This window comes from Octodon degus, unplaced genomic scaffold (assembly GCF_000260255.1).
Source record: "Octodon degus isolate 3935 unplaced genomic scaffold, OctDeg1.0 scaffold00167, whole genome shotgun sequence".
NCBI classification, from domain to species: domain Eukaryota; kingdom Metazoa; phylum Chordata; class Mammalia; order Rodentia; family Octodontidae; genus Octodon; species Octodon degus.
In genome coordinates, this window is record NW_004524743.1 from 3,660,973 (window position 1) to 3,684,547 (window position 23,575).

Genomic DNA, 23,575 nt, shown 5'->3' on the forward strand with positions numbered 1-23,575 from the left:
AAGAAGACCAAGTGTGAGTTATGTCAACAAAAAGATGGATGGATAATATAACTTTCGGGGGAAAATGAAATTTATCCTAGCTATGCTATTAAAAGAGAAGCAAAATCTACTGTTTTCTGCAAAAGTCATGCAATTTAAGAAGCTCCTTAGCATTTCAGTGGAAACCTGTAATCTCACCATGTGGGATACTGAGGCAAGAGGGGTGCCCTGAGTTTGAAGCCAGCTTGGGCTGTGTAGTGTATTCAGGGCCAGCCTGCATTACGTAGTGAGACCCTGCCTTAAAAAAAAACAAACAAAAATCCCAAGCACAATAAAAACAACATAAAAGAGTAAACTGTCTGAATATTTTTACATTGACTGTACATTGAATCAATACTATTGTTGTTATACTAGGTTGTACCATTAAACCATACATTAAATGAATTTCACATATTTATTTTTGCTTCTGTTAATGTGACTCACAGAAGGCGTTGCAGTCCATGGCTCACGTTGTCTTTATATCTGTAGGACTGTACTGCTCTAAAGGAGCAGGGCAGCGACGAGCCCACTGCCTCTCCCATGGCGATAGGTAGATAGAGATGGCAGTCTAGATATCCGGCATCTATAGACTTCAGAATAGGTCTGGATTTCCCCTTACAATGACCAACAATACATGTTAGTTCTTGGACTTGCTCTGAGGGAAGAACGGCTGCCCTGCAAGACAGGAAGCTGAGGAGGAGGAGGCTGAGCCAGATTTCCTCCTATCCTGTTACACTGTGCGTTCATCTTTTATTTCCTGTTTAACTGCTCTACTGCTGTTCTGTGGGTACTTGGGACACACTACGAGTATGACTGACAGACCTTGAAAAACAAGGGGACAGCTACATTTATTATTTCTCTTCCTCGCGTGCTGTGATTTTGAGAAAGAAAAAGCTGCTTTCTCCACACAGTGGTTTTCCCTTCTATGCACACATAATGATTTTTGCCAGTGGGCTGATTATGCCATGAATTTTACAATTCTTGGTTTAACTGAATTTTTTACCCCTGGGACTAATGCAGTTTTTACATTGGAGAATGTTTGCAAAACCATATTGATTATAAAGCTTAATATATCTTGCCCTTGCCATGCACACAGCTAAATTAAAGACTTACTGAAGACCAGGACCGTAAGAGGCGAGAGGAGTGCAGTACTGACCTGTGGCTTTCATCATTTTGTGCCCAGGCCTTTTCTTCTTCTCCTCTGGGATTTGCCTGAGCTCTGAAACCTTTCTTTGTGTAGCAGAGAGCTTTATTTTATGAAGCTCTTCTAGTTGAGACATATTTTGACAGGTCCTAAAAAGCCATTGGATAAGCAGTAATTGCACCCTGGTTTTGAACTTTCTGTGGATCATGGATATGTTAAGGTTCCAGGTGGTGGTGGGAATTAGGATGGCGTGGAATTCAGATCTGATGGGAGGGTTGACGTGTGACTCCAGGATGAGGATGGTCCTGTGGCTTGGCTGTGGTATCTGTGTCTCACACGGGTCCACTGTGGTTACAGGGGATCGCTGCCAGGATGTGGTAGGAACTCTGGGAGGAGGGTCTTAGACCTGGGGGGGGGGTCCTAGACTTTAGGTCATTGGAGGCCTAGTCTTTGTTATGGTTCTGTCTAGATGTCCCCCAAAGCCCTGTGGGCTCATTGCTGAGGTGACTGGATTGTAGGGTGCTTACAGCCGAGTTGCTGTGGGAAGGTGAGGCCTGGCTGGAAGGTCGAGTCACTGTGGGCACAACCCAGAGTACAATGCTGTTTCTTCTATCCTGGTTCCTCCCCGGCCCTCTGCTTCCTGTCCCCCATGCTGTGAGCAGCTCTCCTTGACCATATCCCTCTGCCATGCTGTCCTGTCTTGGATTCTGCAGATCATTCAAGGACTGAAATGTCTAAGATACAAGCCAAGGCAAGCCTCTCTTCCTATGTTTGAGTGTAGGGTATTGTGTTCCAGGGAGGAGAAAAGTAACTAAAATACCTTTGCAAGGGATTGGGAGACCCTATGCTCTTTGACTTTCTGTTTGGCCTCACTGTGATATACTGCTACTGGCTGCCTTTGCTAGAGACCAAACAGAAGGGGCCACTGGGTCATGGACTCTGACCCTCCAACACTGTGGCCACTTAGAAGTTGGTGAGACCTCCTTGACTTTATTTTGTTTGTTTCTTTCACATTTGCTTTCTGTAATTGGGTAACTATAAATTAATGAATGGAAATTAAAGCAAGATACATGTAACAATTTAACAGAACCTAGTAGTCTAATTTCTTTCCATTTTGTCCAAATTCATCTTTGACTTATTCCATCAGGGGGTTTCTCTCTTTGCTAATGAACGAATTGTAGCTGTAATATCACAGAGCTGGAGACATAAGTTACCTTTGAGTAAACAAGGAAAAATAAACACATGTTCAGGTAGATAAAATGTCACTACCACCTCTAGCATTTCAGAAGCTCAGAGATTTAGAATATTCTTACATTAACTGAAAGAAAAAAAATTAAATGAAGTTCCTTTTTGGAGATCTTAACAAAGAATTCATGAGGTTATGTAAATTCTGCATTTGTTTGCAAAACACGAAACACATTTACCTTTATTTCCTGTTCAGTCTTATGTAGTGCAGGCTGCCCTTGAACTACATAGCTGAGGCTGGCCTTGAACCCGCAATGATCCTCCTACCTCTGCTGGGATTACAAGTGTGCATCTATGCCACAACAGCTGGTGAGACCTCCTTGACTGATAAGTACTGGCTTTGGGACTTTAGAAAATTTCCTTATGTCGTTAAGCCTGTTTTCTTCTCCATGAAACATGGAAACAGCAATGTATCTTACAAGGTTACTGTGAAGATGCAAATTGTTTAACACAGAGCTGGGCCTGTATGAAACATTCAGTACATGTTACCTCATGTCACTGTAGGAAAATATGCCTCAGATTCTGTTCAACCAACAAGGACCAAAACCCCTGTGGAGGGTATCAGTCTCCTACCTGGCAGTAGGGTACATGGATGAAGAGAAAGACAAAGGAAATTCTGCAGCTGAGGCTCTGGGGTGACCCAGTACTCTCTGTGGAACAAGAGAGTCACAAGTGGGAGAGCTCATGGTTTTCACTGGTATCAGTCAGGGAGGTGGGTGGGGGTTGTGGCAGCCTGCTTAGGGAGGAGAAACTCCGCAGGCATGGCTGTGAGGAGAAAGAGCACTACCGTACCAGGCAGAGAGCCCTCCACTCAGCCATGCAACGAAGAGCTCGACGCGTGGAAGGCTGACACCTTCCTGCCAGGAAGGTATAATTCTTTTGAGTCCCATGGCCTCAGCTGAGGGGTTATCTCACGTCTTAGCCCTGGAATCTCACAGGCTCTTGCTCAAGCCCCCATTCCAGCTATCAGCGTGCGCTGTGTGTGTGTGTGTGTGTGTGTGTGTGTGTGTGTGTGTGTGATGTAATTCTTGCCTGTGTGCTGCTGCAGTGAGACCTGTTGGCATCTTAGCTGGACTCATCACATTCTTTTAGCCCATTAAGGGAACCTCATGAGGTTCTATACAGCCAGCTCTGCATAGTTCAGTGAACAGCGTTGAAGGAAAGGTCAGGGAAAGGTCGAGGTAAGGGGCTTCATTTCTCAGGGGAACGCAGCTTGGTGATCTCTGAAAAACAACATGCACTTTTGTCACTGGTACCTATTTTACATTAATTTCACAATGCATTGGGTTCCATTTAGTGTAGTCGTCCATGCCGTCACATATCTACCTCATCTCAGCCCCTGAATTACTCTTGCTGTGCCCTCCTTCCCTCTCCTTCCTGGGTAACCATAGTTACATCTTTTACGTTCATGCCATCTCTTTCTTTTAGTTTGAATTCCACGTGTTATGGACAATACACTTGTCTTTCTGAACCTGTTACTTGTTTCATGTAACATGATCTCCAGTTCCATCTATTTTCCCGAACAAGACAACACTTCACCCTTCTTTATGGCTGAACAGTTCTCCTGCATGTGCACAGACTCTGTTTTCTTTATTCATGCCCCTGTTGATGGGCAGCTTGTCTACTTCCATATCTTGACAAGTGGGAATTGTACTACAGAACCATGGCTGTGCAGGGAACCCTCCAGTGTGCTGCTTTTAACTTCTTCAGGGATACTGAGGAGAGGTACAGCGGGATTATTTGGCATTTCTAGTTTTAGTTTTCATGGAACCTTCATATTAATTTCCATTGTGGCCATACTAATACACATTTGCACCAGCAGTGTAGGATATTGTATATTTTTTACCCTTGCCAGCATTTATTGTTTTGTGTATTTATTTTTTTCTTTTTTGATGATGTTTTTTCGTGTATTTCTTGACAATAGCCATTGGGACTGGAGTAAGATGAAATCTCAGTGTAAGCTTCGATTTGCATTCCCTACCGTGATCTTTTTGGTTTGCATTTCCATACAAACACATTTTATGATGTGTACTTTCGCATCATAAATGGACCCTTTCACTTAATAAAGTTTTTAAAAATAAATTAGCAACTGAGGTGTTGTCCTGATGGTATGAAGACCTAAAATACCTCCTTCTCTTTGCAGATCTTGTTCTGCACTTTAAACACACCTAAAGTTGACATGCAGAGACTCCTCGGAGGACAACTAGGTCTTGAAGATTTCATATTTGCCCACGTGAAAGGACTAAAAAAAGAAGTGAATGTGTATAAATCTGAGGATTCACTAGGACTCACCATCACAGACAATGGTGTTGGCTCTGCTTTTATCAAGGTAAGAATGAAAGGAAACAACAAAACAAAAGAGAGAGGTGGCCTAAATGAGATGACCCTGAAGAAAACATACAGGGTCAAAGAGAGGTCCAAATGACCTTCAGAGTGAAAGGTGGTCAGCAGGGAAGCGTGAATTGCCTATGTTTCATTTCCATTCAAATTTTTTTAAAAAATTATGTTACAGGGTCTTGATACGCAGTCCAGACTCATAGTGATTCTCCTGTCTCAGCCTCCCCAGAACTGGGGTTACAGGTGTGCGCCACCATGCCCGATTTTAGGCCTGTACCAAATGCCTAGGGTTCTGGGGGCTGGCACAGCATGCGGTACCAGGGATCAAACTCAGGTCCCTATGCTTGCCAGGCAGGCACTTAGACCACTGACTATCTCCCTGCCCTCACTTCTATTTGAAAAAAAAAAAAAAAAAAATTCGAAGCTATCACTGTCTGTTTACTATTTTGCTGAATTTCTTTGCTTCACTTTAAACTTCCTCTAGATGGGGCTGGTGAGATGGCTTAGTGGTCTAAAGCACCTACTTAGAACAAGCTCAGCAAAGCACAGGGACCGCGGTTCAATCCCCCAGAACCACATGCCGGCCAGCCCCGCCCCCTGGTGGGCTGAGCTGGCCACATACACACACACACACACAAATTAAAAAAAAAAATTAAAAAAAAAATAAACTTCCTCTAGAATGTGGAACTTACTGAAATGGAAGCCTATGCTCATCTGCCAGCGCCCTGCTGAGTTCTGGAGGCCTGGTAACTTCTAGCCACAGACTTCTGCTGGGCTCCCGATTTACTGCTTTCAAAGTGCTCTTCAGCATGATCTGAGTTGGATAATTTTTGTAATTAATTACAGAGAATAATACCGAGTTGCAAAAGCAAGAGAAAGATGTTGGGAGTGGTATGAAGACCTAAGAACTAAGGGGCATGCCTTCTTAAAAATGATTCGGTTGTAATGAGTGCAGTCGTTGCTTGGCGGTTGTGGCAGAGTTTGTTCCAGAAACCCCTGGAAAAACCCCTGTTTTTTCTTTTTATTGAGTGCCTTGTCACACATATACCTGCCTTAGTACTAGTTGTTGGTCCTGGGGCCACAGAGGACTTGGTAACCAGGAAGAAAATGAGCCAGGTGTGGTGGCCGCATGTCTGTGAGCCTAGAACTCTGGGAGGCTGAAGCAGAAGGATCCCAAGTTTGAGCCCAGCCTGGGCAACTTAGAAACATAATGAGCCCCTATCTTAAAATAAAAAATAAAAGAGGGGCATGCAATGACCCTGAGTTCAGTTCCCAGGGACATGAATGCGCATGCGTGCGTGTGCGCGCATGCGCACACAGAAACACACACACACACAGAGTAGAGTATAATCCTTGTGGATGTCAAGCCTAGCTGTGCAAGAATTTTATGTCAGTCAACTGCTTTATGGCCTATAACCTGTACACACCCTCCTGTACACTTTACATCATCTCTAATTACCTATAACACCTAACACAATGTGAAGTTATATCAATAGTTGTTGCACTGTAGTTTTGAGGGAATAATGACAAGTCAGTACTGATGTAATTCCTTGTTAGAAAATTTGTGTTTTCGAGACAGTCTTGCTATGCAGTCCAGGCTGGCCTTGACTCATGTGGCTCCTGCAGCCTCAGTCTCCCATGTGCTGGGATTGCAGGCGTGCACCACCATGCTCCGCTTGAGGCACAGCAGACTGTTAAAGTACAGCTTCACGAATGTTTATACACCAACACCCAGATCGATGGAGATCACACTAGTGCCGCCCAGAAGTCTCCCTTGAGCGCCTTCCTGGTTGGTATTCTTCTCCCCCAAAAGTAGCCACCTTTTGACCTCCTCACTGTTAGCTCGCTCTTGAAATTCATATAATCGTGCATCACGCACTCTTCCAATTCAGTTCAACATGATGTCTGTGAGATTCGCCCAGGGCAGGCAGTCTTTGCAACCCCTGTCTTACAGATGTAGAGTGAGGATCAGGAAGGTTAAGCTTATCCAGAGTTCTACTGTTGGACAAGCCCAGCATTTGAACTCAAGAAGTCTGGCTTCAGAGCCAGCTACACACACGCCCTGAGCTAAGAGTGGATGACTGATTCACATAACTGCGTTGGACGCCTTTATATTGTTCAAATCCTGATTACCAGTTTATCATCATGAATGACTCCTCTTCGGGAAGTCAAACGGCACTTCGACCCCCCATTCCACAGAATGGCTATTTTTAGTTCTGCAAGACATAGGGCTGTGCTGAAGGTCGAGTGGATGACCAAATGGAAAATCTGACAGGCGAGACAAGTCACATGGGGTTAACCAAGGGAAGCACAGGACACAAGGGGCACCAGCAGCGGCTTTTTGTCCACAGAGATGGGCTTAGGGGTTCTGTAGATGTGTAGAGCTTTGGATGTTGGCCTCAGATGTTCTGAGCTGTGTTTGTTTTTTCTTTTTTCTTTCTTTTTTTTTTTTTTTTTGAGTGCCTTGTCACACATATACCTGCCTCAGTACTAGTTGCTGGTCCTGGGGCCACAGAGGACCTGGTAACTAGGAAGAAAGTGAGCCAGGTATGGTGGCCGCATGTCTGTGAGCCTAGTACTCTGGGAGCCGGAAGCAGAAAGATCCCAAGTTTGAGCCCAGCCTGGGCAACCGAGAAACTTAGTGAGCCCCTATCTTAAAATAAAAAATAAAAGAGGGGCATGCAATGACCCTGGGTTCAGTCCCCAGGGACATGAGCTCACACACGCACACACACACACACACACACACACAACACACACACTCTCAGTGGAGTATAATCCAAAGGACATAAGAGTTCACTTTAAAAGAGATTTGTATAATATTGAAAATTTTGTTTTTCTTTCTATTTTAGGGAAGGGTCTACAGGGTGTTCAGGGTCTCATTATTAGATCAGACTCACAGTGATCTGCCTGTTTACAGCCTCCCAAGAGCTGGGATTACAGGCATGCGCCACCATGCCCAGTCTCAATTGCCATCTCGGTGAGCCCTGGGGGTGAGGCTGGCATGGCAGGCCCTGGGATCAAACCCCCTGCTTGCAGGCACTTTAATCCATATCATACTGAATACACAATAGATAAAATGTTTTCAAAATTGGCAGAGTAGAACTTTCCAGAACATGCTGAGAGGTGGAGGAGCAGTGGCTCCTCAACCTGCACAGGGCTATGTGCTCTTTCCTGCCTACCCCACTGCAGCCTAGCTCACTCATCACCTGTAGAAAATGGTGAAAGAAATGACTTATTATGATGTTTTGGGGGTCAAACCCAGTGCTACCCAAGAAGGACTGAAAAGGACTTCTAGGAAACTGGCTTTGAAGTACCATCCTGATAAGAATCCAAATGAAGGCGAAAAGTTTAAACAGATTTCTCAAGCTTATGAGGTTCTCGCTGTTGCCAAGAAAAGGGAATTATATGACAAAGGAGGAGAACAGGCAATTAAGGAGGGTGGAGCAGGTGGTGGTTTTGGCTCTCCCATGGATATCTTTGATATGTTTTTTGGAGGGGGAGGAAGGATGCAGAGAGAAAGGAGAGGTAAAAATGTGTTGCATCAGCTCTCGGTTACCTTAGGAGACTTATATAATGGTGCCACAAGGAAATTAAATCTGTAAATAATGTCATTTGTGACAAATGTGAAGGCTGAGGTGGTAAGAAAGGAGCTTTGGAGTGGTGTCCCAACTGCTGAAGTACTGGAATGCAAATAGGAATTCATCAGAAAGGACCTGGAATGCTTCAGCAAATTCAGTCTGTGTGTGTGGAGTGCCGGGGCCATGGAGAACGCCTCAGCCCCAAAGACAGATGTCAGAGCTGCAACAGAAGGAAGATATCTAGAGAAAAGAAGATTCTAGAAGTTCATATTGACAAAGGCATGAAAGATGGCCGGAAGATAACATTCCATGGAGAAGGAGACCAAGAACCGGGGCTGGAGCCAGGAGATATTATCGTTGTGTTAGATCAGAAGGACCATGCTGTTTTTACTCAATGAGATCTTTTCATGTGTATGGATATACAGCTAGTTGAAGCACTGTGTGTCCTCCAAAAGCCAACATCCACTCTTGGCAACTGAATGACAGTCATCACCTCTCATCCAGGTCAAATTGTCAAGCATGGAGACATCAAGTGTGTTCTAAATGAAGGCGTTCCAACTTGTCGTAGACCATATGAAAAGGGTTCTCTAATCATCGAATCTAAGGTAAACTTTCCTGAAAATGGCTTTCTCTCTCCTGATAAACTCTCATTGCTGGAAAAGCTCTTACCTGAGCAGAAGGAAGTAGAAGAGACCGATGAAATGGATCAGGTAGAACTGGTGGACTTTGATCCAAATCAGGAATGACAACACTATTATAATGTGTGAAGCCTATGAGAATGACAGACATCATCCCAGAGGTGGTGTTCAGTGTCAGACCTCTTTTTTTTTTGGTGGAACTGGGGATTGAACTCAGGCCCTTGCGCTTGCCAGGGAAGCACTTATTCCACTGAGCCATCTCCCCAGCCCCCTGTGTCAGACCTCTTACTGGGGCCAGTGAATAGTGCTCACTGCTGGCATGTAGTGTGCAGTAGTGAGTGTGTGAAGGACTAGAATCATATTCTCACTACTCACTATTGTTTTTGCTTCAACATTCAAGTTTGGTAGTGTTTTAAAAGTTAAATGAAGAATAAGCACAAATGCAAAAGCTCTGACTTTGCCCTTTGTGTATGATGACTTCAGTGTGCAAGATAAAGTTTCATGCCTGTAAAAAGCACTTAATCCTGATGTCTGTTAGGCCAGACCTTGTAGTTTTTTTTGGAACTGAGGATTGAACTCAGGCCCTTGCGCTTGTCAGGGAAGCACTTATTCTACTGATCCATCTCCCCGGCCCCCATGCCTTGCAATTGATTTCAGTTGTATACATGGACAAACTTAGACTGAAATGCTAGATAGATTGTTGACTTTAGTGTATGACCCTTCATTGTTAAGCTATGGATTAAAACTATTTAACTGGCAATCAGAAAAGGGAAACAGTTTGTGGAAGTGTTGGCCTGTCTATAGTTATTTGTATTAAGTGGGACTCACTGTGATGCCTCTGCATTCTGCTGCCTCAACTATTACTTGAAGGTAGCATAAAATGTAATTTAGCCTGCGACAACAGTGATAGAAATGATACCTTTCTAAAGAAGGGGTTTATCATAATGCTGCTTCTTAAGGGCCTGCATTTGTAGGATTGCTGTCCCTTCTGCTGTGCCATGTATATCTATCTATATCTATATATCTATACATCTATACATCTATCTATCTATCTATCTATCTATCTATCTATCTATCTATCTATCTATCTATCATCTATCTATCGATGTAAAACTGTTGACCACTTTGACCACTCCTAGTTACATTGTTTTTCTCTTCTCTTTGGATCATGATAAGTGCTTGAGTTGTGACTTCAGAGCTGGGTAACTTTGAAATTAAAGTGAAGAGACTACATGGAAAGGTAATTTGCATGTGTAATATAAGAAGGTGCTCCGTAGGTATGTTGCAGGCTTACTTTAACTTAATCCTCCAAAGTAACTGTAATTTAATGGTAATAGTATAGCAAATTATGATGAATAGCTTTACTTGTATGTTTAAAAAAGTCGTATGTTCACATGCTTATTCTGGGTATCAGAATTTAAGCAATTGTTAAAATGTATGAATGTCTTCTTAGTATACTGATTACAAAGCAAAAAAAAAAATTGGGAGAGTAATTTCAAACAAGTAGAAAAATTATACTAGTAATACAAAGGACTCTTGTAATCCAGGGATGGTGCTGCATACCTATAATCCCAGCACAAAAAAGGCTGAGGCAGGAGGATCTCTGCAAATTTGAGAAATAAGGGGCTCATTTGTTTGTTACACTTTGCTTCTTCAGTTGTCTGCAATGACAGTCAGCAAGGCTGGAAATGCGCGATGTTGAGGGAGCAGAGGATTCTGGGGTAGGGATGGGGGCCGGGAGCAGAGGCTGCCAGTGAAGCCAAAACAGGGAGGGTTTCAACAGGTAATATGTTGGATCTAAAGGCCATGGTGTCAAAGAACAGTTTCAATAAAAGTACAGAAATGCAAAATGGGAAGGTGGAAGTTGTCAAAAAGAGAAATTTCAAAGCCGGGCATAATGGTGCACACTTATAATTCTAGCACCTGGGAGCTGAGACAGGAGGATCACTGTGACGCTGAGGCCAGCCTGGGCTACACAGTGAATTCAAGGCCCACCTTGACTCCATTGCGAAGCCCTGTCTCAAAAAATCAAACCAAACCAAAAAGTTTTTCCAAGTTCAGCTGGGCATGGTGGTGCATGCTTGTCATGCCAGCACTCTAGTAGACTGAGACAGGAAGGATCACAAGTAGATATCTAGCCTGATCAAACTGGCCATTAGAAAATAAAGATTGGGGATGTAGCTTAGCTCAAAGGTCCTGGGTTCAGTCTTCAGTACTATAAAAAAGGAAATTTCAGATTTCAAAGGTGGCTGATCATTTCGGGCACTTATAATGCAGAAGTGCACTTGGGACCAGAGAATCTGATCTCTCTCTCTCTCTCTCTCTCTCTCTCTCTCTCTCTCTCTCTCTCTCTCTCTCTCTCTTTTTGCGGTACCAGGGATTTAGCCCATGGCCTTTACACTGAGCTCCATCCCCATGCCTTTTAAATTTTTTAAAATTTTGAGACAAAGTTTAAGTTGTGCATGCTGGGTTCATAGTTAATGACCCTCCTGCCTCAGCCTCCCAGAGTGCTGTTTACTGACAGATATTACTCTTAATTTCTAAAATTTAAAATTATATGACCACTGTTTGAGACCCAGTTCTGTTTGTTGATCAGCTGTGCTATCTTGGCCAAACTGAATTATTTATTTATTTTTTAAATGTATTTGGTACAGGGTCTCACTACTCAGCTCAGACCTTTAGTAATCCTATTTTCAGCCTCCCCAGCGCTGAGATTATAGGTGTGTGTGCCACCATGCCGGGTCTCAGCTGCTGGCTCAGTGTGCCTGGAGGCGGGGCCAGCATGACATATGGTGCCGGATATCGAACCCCAGTCCATGTGCTTGTCTGAGCAGGCGCTTAGTCTGTTGAGCTATCATTCCAGGTCTAAACTGTATGATCTTTGTACCTTAGTTTTCTGATCCATTAAATGGGAACAGTACATAATTCTTTTGTCTCATTGTGAGGACCACCTGAGGAAGCTCCTTGAAGTTGTAATAATGTTACTTTATAATGACAGTGTTGTTTGAGACCAGCACTGAGGGTTCAGCTGTGTAGATGTCAAAATTGCTGAACTTGGGCAGGCCATATGGCTCCAACAACCTTTGCCTGCATAGTGATTTAGGCCTATAATCCCAGTAGTTGGGAGGCGGAGGGAGGCGGGAGGATCACTGTGAGTAGGAAGCTAGTTTGGGCTACATCATGGGTAAATGGCAAAGTAAAGACTCTCTCAAAGATAAACAAATCCTAAAACAAAACAAACAAGACCTTGACTCTGCTGCTGAAGAGTTAGGGTGGGTGGCACACCGCCCTGTAGAGTCAGTTGCAGATGCCTGCGAGGAGGAGAAAGGCAAGTTCTTCGTACTGGGTGAACAAGGTGGAAGGTGCTACGGTTGGGAGGCCTGTGTTTGACAGCGTAAATCCTGCTTTCCAGAAAATACTCGCGTCTTTGTTTTTGTAGCACTGGCCTTCAAAGCCCAGGTGTGACAGAGAACAGTACCAGCAACTGAGAAAATGCAAGCCTCACGTTGGTGCTTCTCTGTTTCCCCCTCTTGGTTCCCTGGGCCTGAGTAGCACTGTTACCACCTCCAGGGATTGATGTCCAGCCACTGCGTGATGGTCAGTGTGTATTAGATTTCAGAAATTCACCTCCATTGAATTTAGAAGAATATCAAGCCTTTGGCAGTGCAAATAATTAGCGTCTGTAACTTGGCTTCTTCAGCTGGTCCATCTTCTGCTGCCCTTCTCCAAGTTTCTCATGCTGGTTTTTCTTTCCACACATCTCAGATCTTCTCCGTAGCCTCTGATATCTGCACTTGCTTCAGCTCCTGCCCAGCTGCCTGAACTCTCGCCTGTTGCTCTACCGTCCTTCTCCATCCGGGTACTGAGCCTTCCTCTTCCATCCGTGTACTGAGCCTTCCTCCTCCATCCGGGTACTGAACCTTCCTCCTCCATCCGGGTACTGAGCCTTCCTCCTCCATCCGGGTACTGAGCCTTCCTTCTTCATCCAGGTACTGAGCCTTCCTCCTCCATCTGGGTACTGATTCTTCCTTCTATGTTCAGGCTACTCTGCTGTTGTCGTTTCCAGCCACTCGCATGCGTGCCCTGGACAAGACTGCCGTTATTCTGACATTCTATTCACTGGCAAAGAGTCATATGTGGCTTTTAATATTTTAAATAAAATTACAGTGCTAAATTTTAAAAACTAAAAGGAACACGTGGTCAGACACTGGGATTTGTATATTTGAGCAAAGGGAAAATAGTTTCAAGATGTGGCAGGAGATAAATTAGCACAAAAATGTACGAACATCAGTTAAATATAGACCTTCAAATTTTTTAACAGCTTAAGCACAGTTATATAACATTTAATAGTTTTTTTTTTTGTAAGACCTCAATCTTTTAAGGTCTTGTTTATTTTAATGTGGTCATGTAGAAACTGTAGTTGTGTTGAGCGCTATGTTGTGGTTACCATTGTTTCAGTTAGCTCTGTGAGGCTAATATGGATTTTTAATGAAACAATGCCAGTCAGATTACGGAGCTCCTGGTTTCTTTGCTTCATAGTTAACTATTTACAATATTAATGAGCTATTTAAATTGGTATTATTTTCATATAGCATGTTAATTGTTGCTATGACAACATACCAAAACAATTTTTTTCCTCTTTTTGCTATTTTTTTTTTCTTTCTATATTTAGGATGGGGTCTACAGGGTCTACAGGGTCTCACTACATAGATCGGACCCGTAGTGATCTTCTTGTTTTCAGCCTCCCAAGCGCAGGGATTATAGGCGCTTGCCACCATACCCAGTCTCAGTCGCCATCTCAACGGGCTTGGGGGCAGGGCGACACAAAGCAGGCCAGGGATCCCTGGCCACTGCACTCTGCCTAAGCAAGCGCTTTGGTCCACTGAGCTATCAGCTATCAGGTTGGTCCTTGTTTTTGCTATCCTTGCTATTCCAGGCTGGCCTTGAGCCTGTGGCAGTCTTCTTCCCTCAACCTCCTAAGTGCTGGGGTTACAAGTGTGGACCACTACACCTGGAAAATGTTCTTTAAAACTGGGGATAGACCTCTATTTTGAATCTTGGTATATAAGAATAGAATTTAGGACCAGGGATGTAGCTTGGTGGTAGAGTGCTTGCCTGGCATGCATGAGGCCTTGGGTTTGACCTCTAGCACTGAAAGCAAGCAAGCAAGCAAGCAAGCATATATTTTAAAAATTTAAAACTTAAAAATGCCCAGTGTTGCAGGTCACCATTTATGACATTCACTCTGTGGTAAGGAGTTCAGTTTCTCTCAACTCAGGGATGCAGTATTGCCTGGTACCCTGCTGACCTGCGCCAGGGATGGTGTATGCACACTCAGAGTGCAGAGGCGGTGGGCTCTAAGGGGTCTGTTCTGTCAACCCCACAGAGGGCTCCTCCTCCTGAGGCCCCTGGCCTCCATTTCCCTTCCTGGTCACTGTGGAAGAACTTGTGCACTTGCACCGCTGTTACCCTTGGGGCTCCTGTCCCTAAAGCCCTTTCATCTTAGAGATTTTAGATCTCATTTGAGGCTCAGCACAGCAGATGCATTGCAGAGAACTAAGACTTAAGGCAGACAAGCTTCAGGTTCTCCGTGGGTCCTGTGTTCTCCTTATCTAAAATGTATTGTGAGGCCAGAGATACAGCTCAGTGGCACAGTGCCTGTCGAGCATGTGTGAGGTCATGAGTTTGATTCCTGGTACCAAATATATTATAAAACACGCTCCTATAAAATCACCCTTACTGAGTCCCAAAATATTACTGCTATTCAGTATCAGACTTTTTAACCTAGGATCATACCATCGTGGGGAGACTGAAGAGAAAGCTGTAGTAACTTCAAGGCCAGCCTGGACGACTTAGTGAGATCTTGCTTCAAAATAAAAAAGGCAGGCTGGGGATGCTGGTCATTGCTAGAGCTTTTGCCTAGTGTGGGCAAGGCTCTGGGTTTAATCTTCTAGCACTAAGGAAAACAGAATCATACCATTCTTTGAGTGTAAGTAACTGAGGTTTGAAAAATGTACTCTATAGATAAATCTCTAGCATAGATGCATGGATGCCTCTCTGCTTAGTGGGCCTCACACTGGACGGCTCTGGTGAGCACTGATGAGGGATGCTGTGTAGGCACAGGACACGCAGTGGGCCAGTTGCTGATAGCACTGTCCCAAGGATATTGCAGTTTACTGATGGAGTGGAGGTGGTAAGTGAAGCTTGCACTGTGGGGCGTTGAATCTGGGAAATCACTCATCTTCCCATGCTTCAGTCTTCCTGATCAGTGGGACCTTGTAGAAGTCGGCAGGATTACGTGTGTAACAGGAGGTGAGTACAACACAGGAAAAAGTGCTGTACAGGGTGAGAGTGGCATCTTACCCAGACTTGGGGATGTGAGTTGGGGAGGTCAGGAGAAGCTTCCCAGGCAGTTCTGAATGATAAGGAGGATGACTGTTCTTTCTTCCTTGGTCTCTGGCATTATTATTTATTATTGTACTGAGATTGAATCCAGAGCATTGTACATATTGGGCAAGGACTCCAGCCCTGAACTGCAGCATGGTCCTTTTTATATTTGGAGAGAGAGCCTTGTCAAATTGCCCAGTATGCCTTTGAAATTCTGATCCTCATGCCTCAGCCTCCTGAGTAGCTGGAATTACAAGCACTATGCCCTGCTTTAACCTAATATTACAGTGCAATGTCAACACGTTGTTATGTTGCGTATAATAGCTCGAGAACCTGAAAGGTACTATTACACAGCTCTGTTTTTGTATTGTCATTTTTTTCCCTTTCTTTCAGAGAATTAAAAGTGGTAGCATTATTGACTCAGTTAAGACAGTCTGTGTGGGAGATCATATTGAATCCATAAATGGAGAAAATATAGTTGGACGTCGTCACTATGAAGTTGCTAAGAAGTTAAAGGAATTAAAGAAAGGGGAACTCTTTACCTTGAAGTTAGTAGAACCTAAGAAGGCATTTGGTAAGTTGGTCCTGTGTATGTGTGTGTGTGATGCTTTCCTCTGCCTTATCTAAAGGACATTAGTACTGTCATGTGTTTCCATGTGCTTTTAATCTATCAGTGTGTCATGTTACCTAATATGCCAGTTAAGAACATAGAAAATGATAGCAGAAGGAAAACACCTATTAAAGGAACAAAGAAGAAACAGAGTGACTGGGGAACAAGGTTGTCTAAAGAGCGTATAGATGCCCAAAGTCAGATGTTTGGTGTCTGACTTGCTGCAGAGCAGCTCGCTGCACCGTGTGCATTGTACGAGCAAGAGCATTTGGCGAGCCCCCCGTAGGCCCTAGTAACTCGTTCATGGGCCTCTGCAGCAAAAATTTTAATTGTACACAGAGTTGGTATTTAAAATGGTGACCAAGTGAGTTTTAAAGGGCTCTTTATGGAATGCTAGAAACAACTCCTCTTGAAGTGACATCTGTCCTTGCCTGCCCTCAGTCACAGCAACTGGATGCCAACTGTTGTTCAAACCTCCAGGGCTTCTCATGGATATGAGAATGTGCCAGCCTCTCTGTCCCCAGCACTGTTTTAATAAACCGGATGCGCCTGGCATTCATCAGAGTTACAACCTCCTCAGCGGAATCATCCCAGGCCCACCCTGGCCTGGCCACAACCCCACCCACCCTATTTTTTCCCCTTGGATCCAAAACACAAATACTCTTTCTCATTTGTCTCATTTGCTCTTTTCTCCAGGCAGGAAATGAGATGGTGGGAGCAGGCAGCAGGTCTGGGGATGACATCTTCTTAGCTGGTGGGCGACACTGTCCAGGCACCTCTGTGGAGTTAGGAGCTTTCCCCTGTGTTCATGGGCTTCTGGGACACTTAATGGAATTGCAGTGTGATTGTATTGTGTGTGGGAGACAGAGTTCCACAGAAGGTGTAAGGAAAGGATGCCTTAAGCCAGGCATGGTGGCACATGGGGCTGAGGCAGGAGGATCATAAGTTCAAGTCCCACATGAAGAATTCTTTTTTTTTTTTTGGTACTGGGGATTGAACACAGGACCCTGTGCTTGCCAGGCAAGTGCTTATTCTACTGAGCTATCTCCCCAGCTCCCACCTGAGCAACTTAACCAGGTCATCTCTTAAAAAAAAAAAAAAAAAAAGAAAAAAGATGGGTGTAGCTTCACATGAAGGCCTTGGCTTGAATCTCATTCCAGCAGGGAGGGGGATGAAGGGGAGAAGGAGCAAAGCAAAGGATGCCTGTGCCGGTGCAGCCTCAGGAGGGGTACCGCCAGAGCCCTCCTGCGCAGCAGCTGCTCTCATCGGTAGCAGAGGCAGCAAGCAGCCTGGGGGCTCCTCTCTAGCAGCGCCTCCCCTTCAGTACTGGGGGTTGAACCCAGGGTCTTCACCCTGAGCTGCACCCCCAATCCTTTTTATTTATTTATTTTTTAAGAAAGGACCTCACTAAGTTGTCCAGGTGGGAGTTGAACTTGAGATCTTCCTGCCTCAGCCTCCCAGAGTGCTGGGATTATTGGGATTATTGTACAGGCAGGAACCGCCGTGCCCTTAAAAATGGCGCAGTTGGATTGTCCAGCTCTTCAGATAGCATGGTGTGTAAACTGCCAGGGTGTAGGTGGTTTCAGATAAGTAGTAATATTTGATTTAGACTCTTTTTAAATCAAAGCTATTTTTTAAAATACAACTCCAGGAATATAGTATCTTCCAACATTTATTTCTAATGCATTTGTTTCCCAGAGTTAATCTTTTTCCATTTCTTTTCCTGTTGAATGCATATAAATCTTTCTTCAGTTCTGGTGTCTCTGAATAAGGTTGTTGTTTCACCTTACTCTAGATTCAAGTTGCTAATAGCCTTGACTATTGCCGAGGTCGTTGTATTTAGCTATTATGGTGTATGATTAGCTTTTTAGCTTCAATATCAGAGACGTGGGGTGTAGTTAACAGGCTCATGCATCTCCCGGCTATTAAACCTGCTCTGTGTTACCCCATGAGTTAATGGACATATTTGCACCCTGGGTAGGATTTTTCTAATAGGGTCATATTTCAGAATCCCAAATTCTGTTGGTGCTGTGGGTTAGGATACCTGGTCTAAAAGGGCTAATCAGAAAAATATAGTATGTATTTAAATTTAAAAATTTATTGCAGAATAAGACACATTTCCATGAATCCCCTACAGATTCCGTCCCTTTGTTCAAACACACTTATCCCATCCCTCCTGCCACTTTTGGAAGAACTTCTGGAAATCCTTTTTCACGAGTGTCTTTATGAGGTGTGACCAAAATACAGTGTGTGCTGCTGCCGCTGCCATCCCAGGGAAAGCCAGACTTGAAAAAACATCATGCTATGTCCCCATTCACCTTGTCCACTGGATCTGCACCGTAAAGCTGTTCCCTAAGGCCAAAACATGGAGGCACCTGTGATAACACAAGTAAAAACACTCATGAAAGAGGCCTTCCAGAACTGCCTCAGAAATTGACAAGGATGTGACAAGTGTGTTCAAAGTGAGGGAGATCAATGATGCTATAATGAATTTTACTATACTAAATTAAAAAAAAATTAACCAAAATTTTTTGGACACACTGGGTATGTGTGCCTTCTAGTCTGTTGGTTGGGTCTGGGCTCTGGGGCTTAGCCTGAGAGTTTCTTTCTGAGTTTGCTGCCTGGTTGTCCTCCAGCCCTAAGTCCACTGCTTGTTCTTTTGCCTCTGGACTGAGGGCAGAGCTGGCTTGTTCCTCATCCTCTGGCTTCATCTCAGTGCTTAGCTCTTTCTGGGGAGGGGGGCATGTATTAGGAGGTACGTGGGGGATCAGGCTTCCCCCAATTCTTTCGGTCCTTATCTTGTACTATGTTTCCTTCCTTTCTTCCTGAGTTTTCAAGCATTATCACTGATTCAGAGCCAAAAATTCAGATCTCACAGTTCTACATGATTGTCTGACCCTCTGTTATCTTGAAGTTCCACCAGGGGAAAAGGCTGATCTAAGTGGGGCAGAATTTTCTTTGCATTCGCATAGCCCACTTTGGCTGAAGCGAAAGCATTCCTAGGATCTTACCAGTGGCTGTGCACTCCAGTATTTTGACTTTTTCTACCAACTTTCCCAAGGATTTAGCCAGGGGAGGCATGCAGACAAGAACCCAAAGCACAGCGGGGCATTGCTTTGCAGTGGCATAGCAAGGATTGTGGGTTGACTTCTTGGGGCGGGTGGGGGATCCTTACTGCCACTTCTGCAGCCTACGTGCAGGAGTCAGTGTACGTGTGACGATTCATAGAGAGCTACAGAGGAAACATGTTCTGGTTTAAGGGAAAGACTTTTTTTGGACGGCACCAGGTAGGTCTTAAACAGCAAGAAGTGATCAAGCCTTGGGAAGGCCAGAAGCCTTCTGGGATGTGTGCACTAGGAAGCTTTCATGGCCCTGTCTTGATGGATTCGCAGTTATTTTTTGTCTTCATGTCACTTCATTCAGGATTCAAACTCCTAGGAGAGAGAGGCCAACTGATTAGGTCATATGCCTAGTGAAGAACGCAGGCCATTTCAGTCGGTACTCACTAGAGCAGCAGATCTAGTGCAAGATATAGAAACACATTAGGATTTTCCAGGCAGGCTTACACTGGCTGCCCACTCAGGTGTGCAAGAGTGCAAAACGGCTGTCTGTGTGTGTGCATGCTCGTCCAAGGATCCCGTCAAGGGTTGCAGGCCTGGAGCTCCACGTCCAAGTCCAAGTCTGTGTCAGAGGCCAAAGGATCTGCAGTGCAAGGCTGAAGAGTTGGCGCAGGAAGCTAGCAGACTCTGTGCAAGGTGAAGACAGAGACTGGAGTGCCTCCAAAGAAACAGAATCTGCCTCCTCCTTCGATTCCCTTTTACGCCATCCAGGCCACCCTCCTATTCGTTGGTGTCACTCACACGCAGGGCGAGTCTTCTGCCTTCCGGAAGCCCCTTCGGCCAAACCCAGAACTGTGCTGATCCTATCAGCTGGGTGCTTCTTACTCAAGTTGACACAATCTGTCTCACAGTTGTACCCCAAATCACACAGAAGGATGAGGGGGAAATTTCCTTTCAGGTAGGAAAGAAATGTGTCTGTTTTACAATTTCTCCTAAGTTCTAATGCCTTGTTCTGTAGGCAAAGCAGTACTGATTTCTCTGCCCATCTCTCTCTTTGTCTCCCTCTGTCCCTTCCTTCTTCTCTCCTTTCCTTCTTTGTTCTCATACTCGTACTGGTTCATTATATAATGAGTACATTCACCATGGCCAGTTGGTGTATATACAGACCACCTCGTAGTGCTTTTGCTTTGTCCTTGGCCTCTCCTCCCTCCCTAGATCCTCTTTCCATCTGGAAAGATGTCTACTGCCCTCTTTCCTGGGTTTTCCTTTTGACTTCACAGCTGACTTCTGCCGTATGTGCTAAGCCAGCAGTCTGGGAGTATTGGAATAGATTGGGAGGGAGAAGGGCATTGCCAGTGGCTTTGGATGTGTGTCCTTAAGAAATTTAGTTTTTCTGCTAGTCCCTGAGTGCCACTTCATAGCTGTTTGGTAGTGAACTGTATGGAGACGGTGGCAGGATCAAACTTATTTCAGGGAAAGAGGGCTACGCTTTTCTTGGTACTGACCATTGGATTGGATGTATGCTACTATCTGGGAAGATCCTTCAGTTATGTATCCCTCACATCCCTCAAGTTATTTGTAGGGAATCTCTCTTGCATTCTGGATACTCTGTTAGGCACAGTGAGAATACTAAAACAGGACCAACCTGTGCATCCTGTCTTTTGAGGAGATTACACTGTAGTACATTATTGTAGCTTAATTTTGCCCTTCAGAATTCATATGTTGAAATCTTAGTCACCAGCACTTTTATTTTTTATTTTTTTAGCGGGGGGAGGGGGGCCAGGAATTGAACTTAGGACTTTGCACTTATCGGGCAGGCTCTTACACCATTGAACTATATTCCTGGCCCTTTTCGTGTGTGTGTGTGTGTGTGTGTGTGTGTGTGTGTGTGTGTTTGGTAAAGGAGTCTCATTACATAGCTTGGACTCATAGTGATCCTCCTGTTTTCAGCCTCCCCAGTGCTGGGATTACAGGTGTGCACCACCACACCGGGTCTTGGTGGTCAGCTCAGCGCACCCGGGGGTGGGACCAGCGTGGCATGTGGTACTGGGGATGGAACTCCGGTCCCTGTGCTTGCCTAAGGAGATGCTTAGTCCACTGAGCTATCTTGCTGGCTGGTCACCAGCACTTCTGAATGGACTAGCATTTGGAGCTCTAAAGGATCTGTAAAAGGATAATTAAGTTAAATTGACATCATTATGGTAGGCCCTTGTCCAGTGTGGCTGGTGCATTTGTAAGAGGAGGTTTGGACCCAGACATATAGAACAAGCCATTTGTCTCCAGGGCATGTAGAATAAACTATTTGTCTCTTACAGCATTGAAGGAGGCTTTGGGGCTCTTTGGGGAAATAAAGGCCATTAAAGTGTATCCCCTGGGTCCCCTGGGCTGGCCAGAGTTTAAATTACTGCTTTTCAATGATCGAGGCTTCAACCAGTGTGTTTAAAACACAAAGTGAATAGAGTTTAAGTTGTCACAGTGCTTTGCACATGGTATGTGTAAGTGTTCTTTGTTACAAAGATTGGGGAATATGCGTGGGCTGTACTATAACGTGTATGTTCTTCCTGGGACTCGCACCAAAGAACATTTGAAAGCTGCCAGCTTAGGTGACTTGTTGAAAATTTGCAGTGTAGTGGGAATGCTCTCATACCTCACGTGGTTTCTCCTGTCAGCTGCTTTCTGATCCCGATTTTCCTTCTTCCAGCCTTGCATGGGTGGCGGCCTTCCCAGCCGCGTCACACATCAGCTGGAATGTCTGTCATGGTATTTTTTAGGGCATGGCTCACTTCCTTTCCCTTTTTGCCAGTGGACAGGGACACAGCGAGCCCCACCCTGCACTTTGCACTGTAAACCTACATTTCCCAAGGCTATGAAAATCTGCTGTTCATCTGAAGGACTCCTAAGACCAGACTGCTGCAGCTGGTTCACATCCCTAGGAGAACTTTCTGTTTCAGCAAAATCACTATGAAACCCATGAAGCTTTCATTTCGCTTTGCATGAATGAATCTTGACCTCACATATGCCGAGAGTGTGTCTAACTTGTGATTGTTGCCCTTTATGGAAGTTTTTGGAAGGAGATGTGAGGTAGTTCCATGTTTTCACAAGGAGGAAGGAAGTCGAAAGAAAAGATTTATCTTCCCCAAACATTAGTTTTGGGTTTAGATTTCCTGGCAACAGATCGGCTCTGTCTTGTTTTAGAGTCTTCATTTCTGTGCGGTGCGCCCATCAGGATGGGATGTGAAGTATGCGAAGGGCGCTTTCATTCTGTGAGTCACTCGCAGCTGGAGATCTCAGACCCCATCTTCGTGATTCAGCCTCACTGATGTGCTCATTTCAAAGGCTGAACCTGCTTGACCTGAGGGATAAACTCTGGCTTTTAAGTTTTATGTGACTTCTCAGCCAGACATTTCAAACATTTGAAAAGTCCTATTTATTATTCATGCTATTTCTAGACAAAGAAAAAAATAAAACACCCAGAAATGCTTTTGCTACTCCTCATCTACTCTAAATTGTCAGACTTTACTGGAGACCATGGAAGAAGTTACAAAGGGACAAATGTAGTGGTTGAGTGTGTGGGTTCTACCAGGGGCTGGCTGTGTGATTCAGGTGACACTAAAAAGTGACTTGACTTTTTTGTGCTGTGGGTTTCTCATACGGAAAGCGACACTGATAGTAGTATCTAATAGTTTAGGCTGTTGTGAAGCTTGAGCGATTAAACCCATGGGGGGGATCATAGAACAGACCCTGGCACATAGTAACACTTTGGTAAAAGTTAGCTATAGTTACCTTAGTTTGAGCACCCCTAATCCAAAAACTTGAAACTTTTTGAGCACCAACTTGATGTTATAAGTGGAAAATCCCACACCTGATCTCTTGTGGTGGGTTGCAGTCAGAATATGGGTGCACTAGAAATATTGTACAAAATGATCTTTAGATTGTGTGGAAAAGTGTGTATGGAACACAAATGAACTTTGTGTGTGTGGACTTCGCCCCCCATCCAAAATACCTCATTCTGTATAAGCAAATATTCCTTAATCTGCAGTCAGAAACACTTCTTGTCCTTGGTATTTCAGATAAGGGTACTGTTATAAGATGTGATAACATATCAAATAATGAAACCTATCAGTAGATCCTATTAGTAGCTGTCACTAACTTGTCTAAGGACTTCCTGAGTGGCGTCCTGAAATGGAAGGGTTTCTCCATGGTGTTAGTTAGTGAGCTTAGTGAGTTTGCTGCTTCAGGGAGCTCACCATGTATACAAAGATACAGATACATTGGGAATCAAATATTTTGTTGACATCCATAGCTACCATTGACTGAAGACTTAGAAGCAATTTGGTATGGAAGTGAAGGGACCACACGCAGGACCAAACTACCTGTGTTTGATTCCTTGTCTGATGCTCATTAGCTGTGTGATCTTGGATGTTACCTTGTGTGTGTAAACTGCTTAGAACAGCACCAGATACAGAGTGGCCCCCAGATGCAAGCCATTGCTACTGGCCACTGTCTTTGTGACCTGATTGAATCCTCATGTTTTTCCAATGAAGGTTTTCCAGAAA

General features: G+C 44.4%; 1 protein-coding gene and 1 pseudogene across 2 annotated transcripts in view; both read left to right on the forward strand.

Moving 5' to 3' along the window:
- The window catches only part of Gipc2 (GIPC PDZ domain containing family member 2), a 77,298-nt gene that overhangs the window by 20,018 nt on the left and 33,705 nt on the right, over positions 1 to 23,575 (forward strand). For both annotated transcript variants that reach the window (XM_023703290.1, XM_004643173.3), the window contains exons 2-3: positions 4,551 to 4,736; positions 15,744 to 15,924. In XM_023703290.1, coding sequence (XP_023559058.1) covers positions 4,551 to 4,736; positions 15,744 to 15,924 — 367 coding nt within the window. The remainder of the gene's footprint in view (positions 1 to 4,550; positions 4,737 to 15,743; positions 15,925 to 23,575) is intronic.
- Positions 7,963 to 10,688, forward strand: LOC105743788 (annotated as a pseudogene).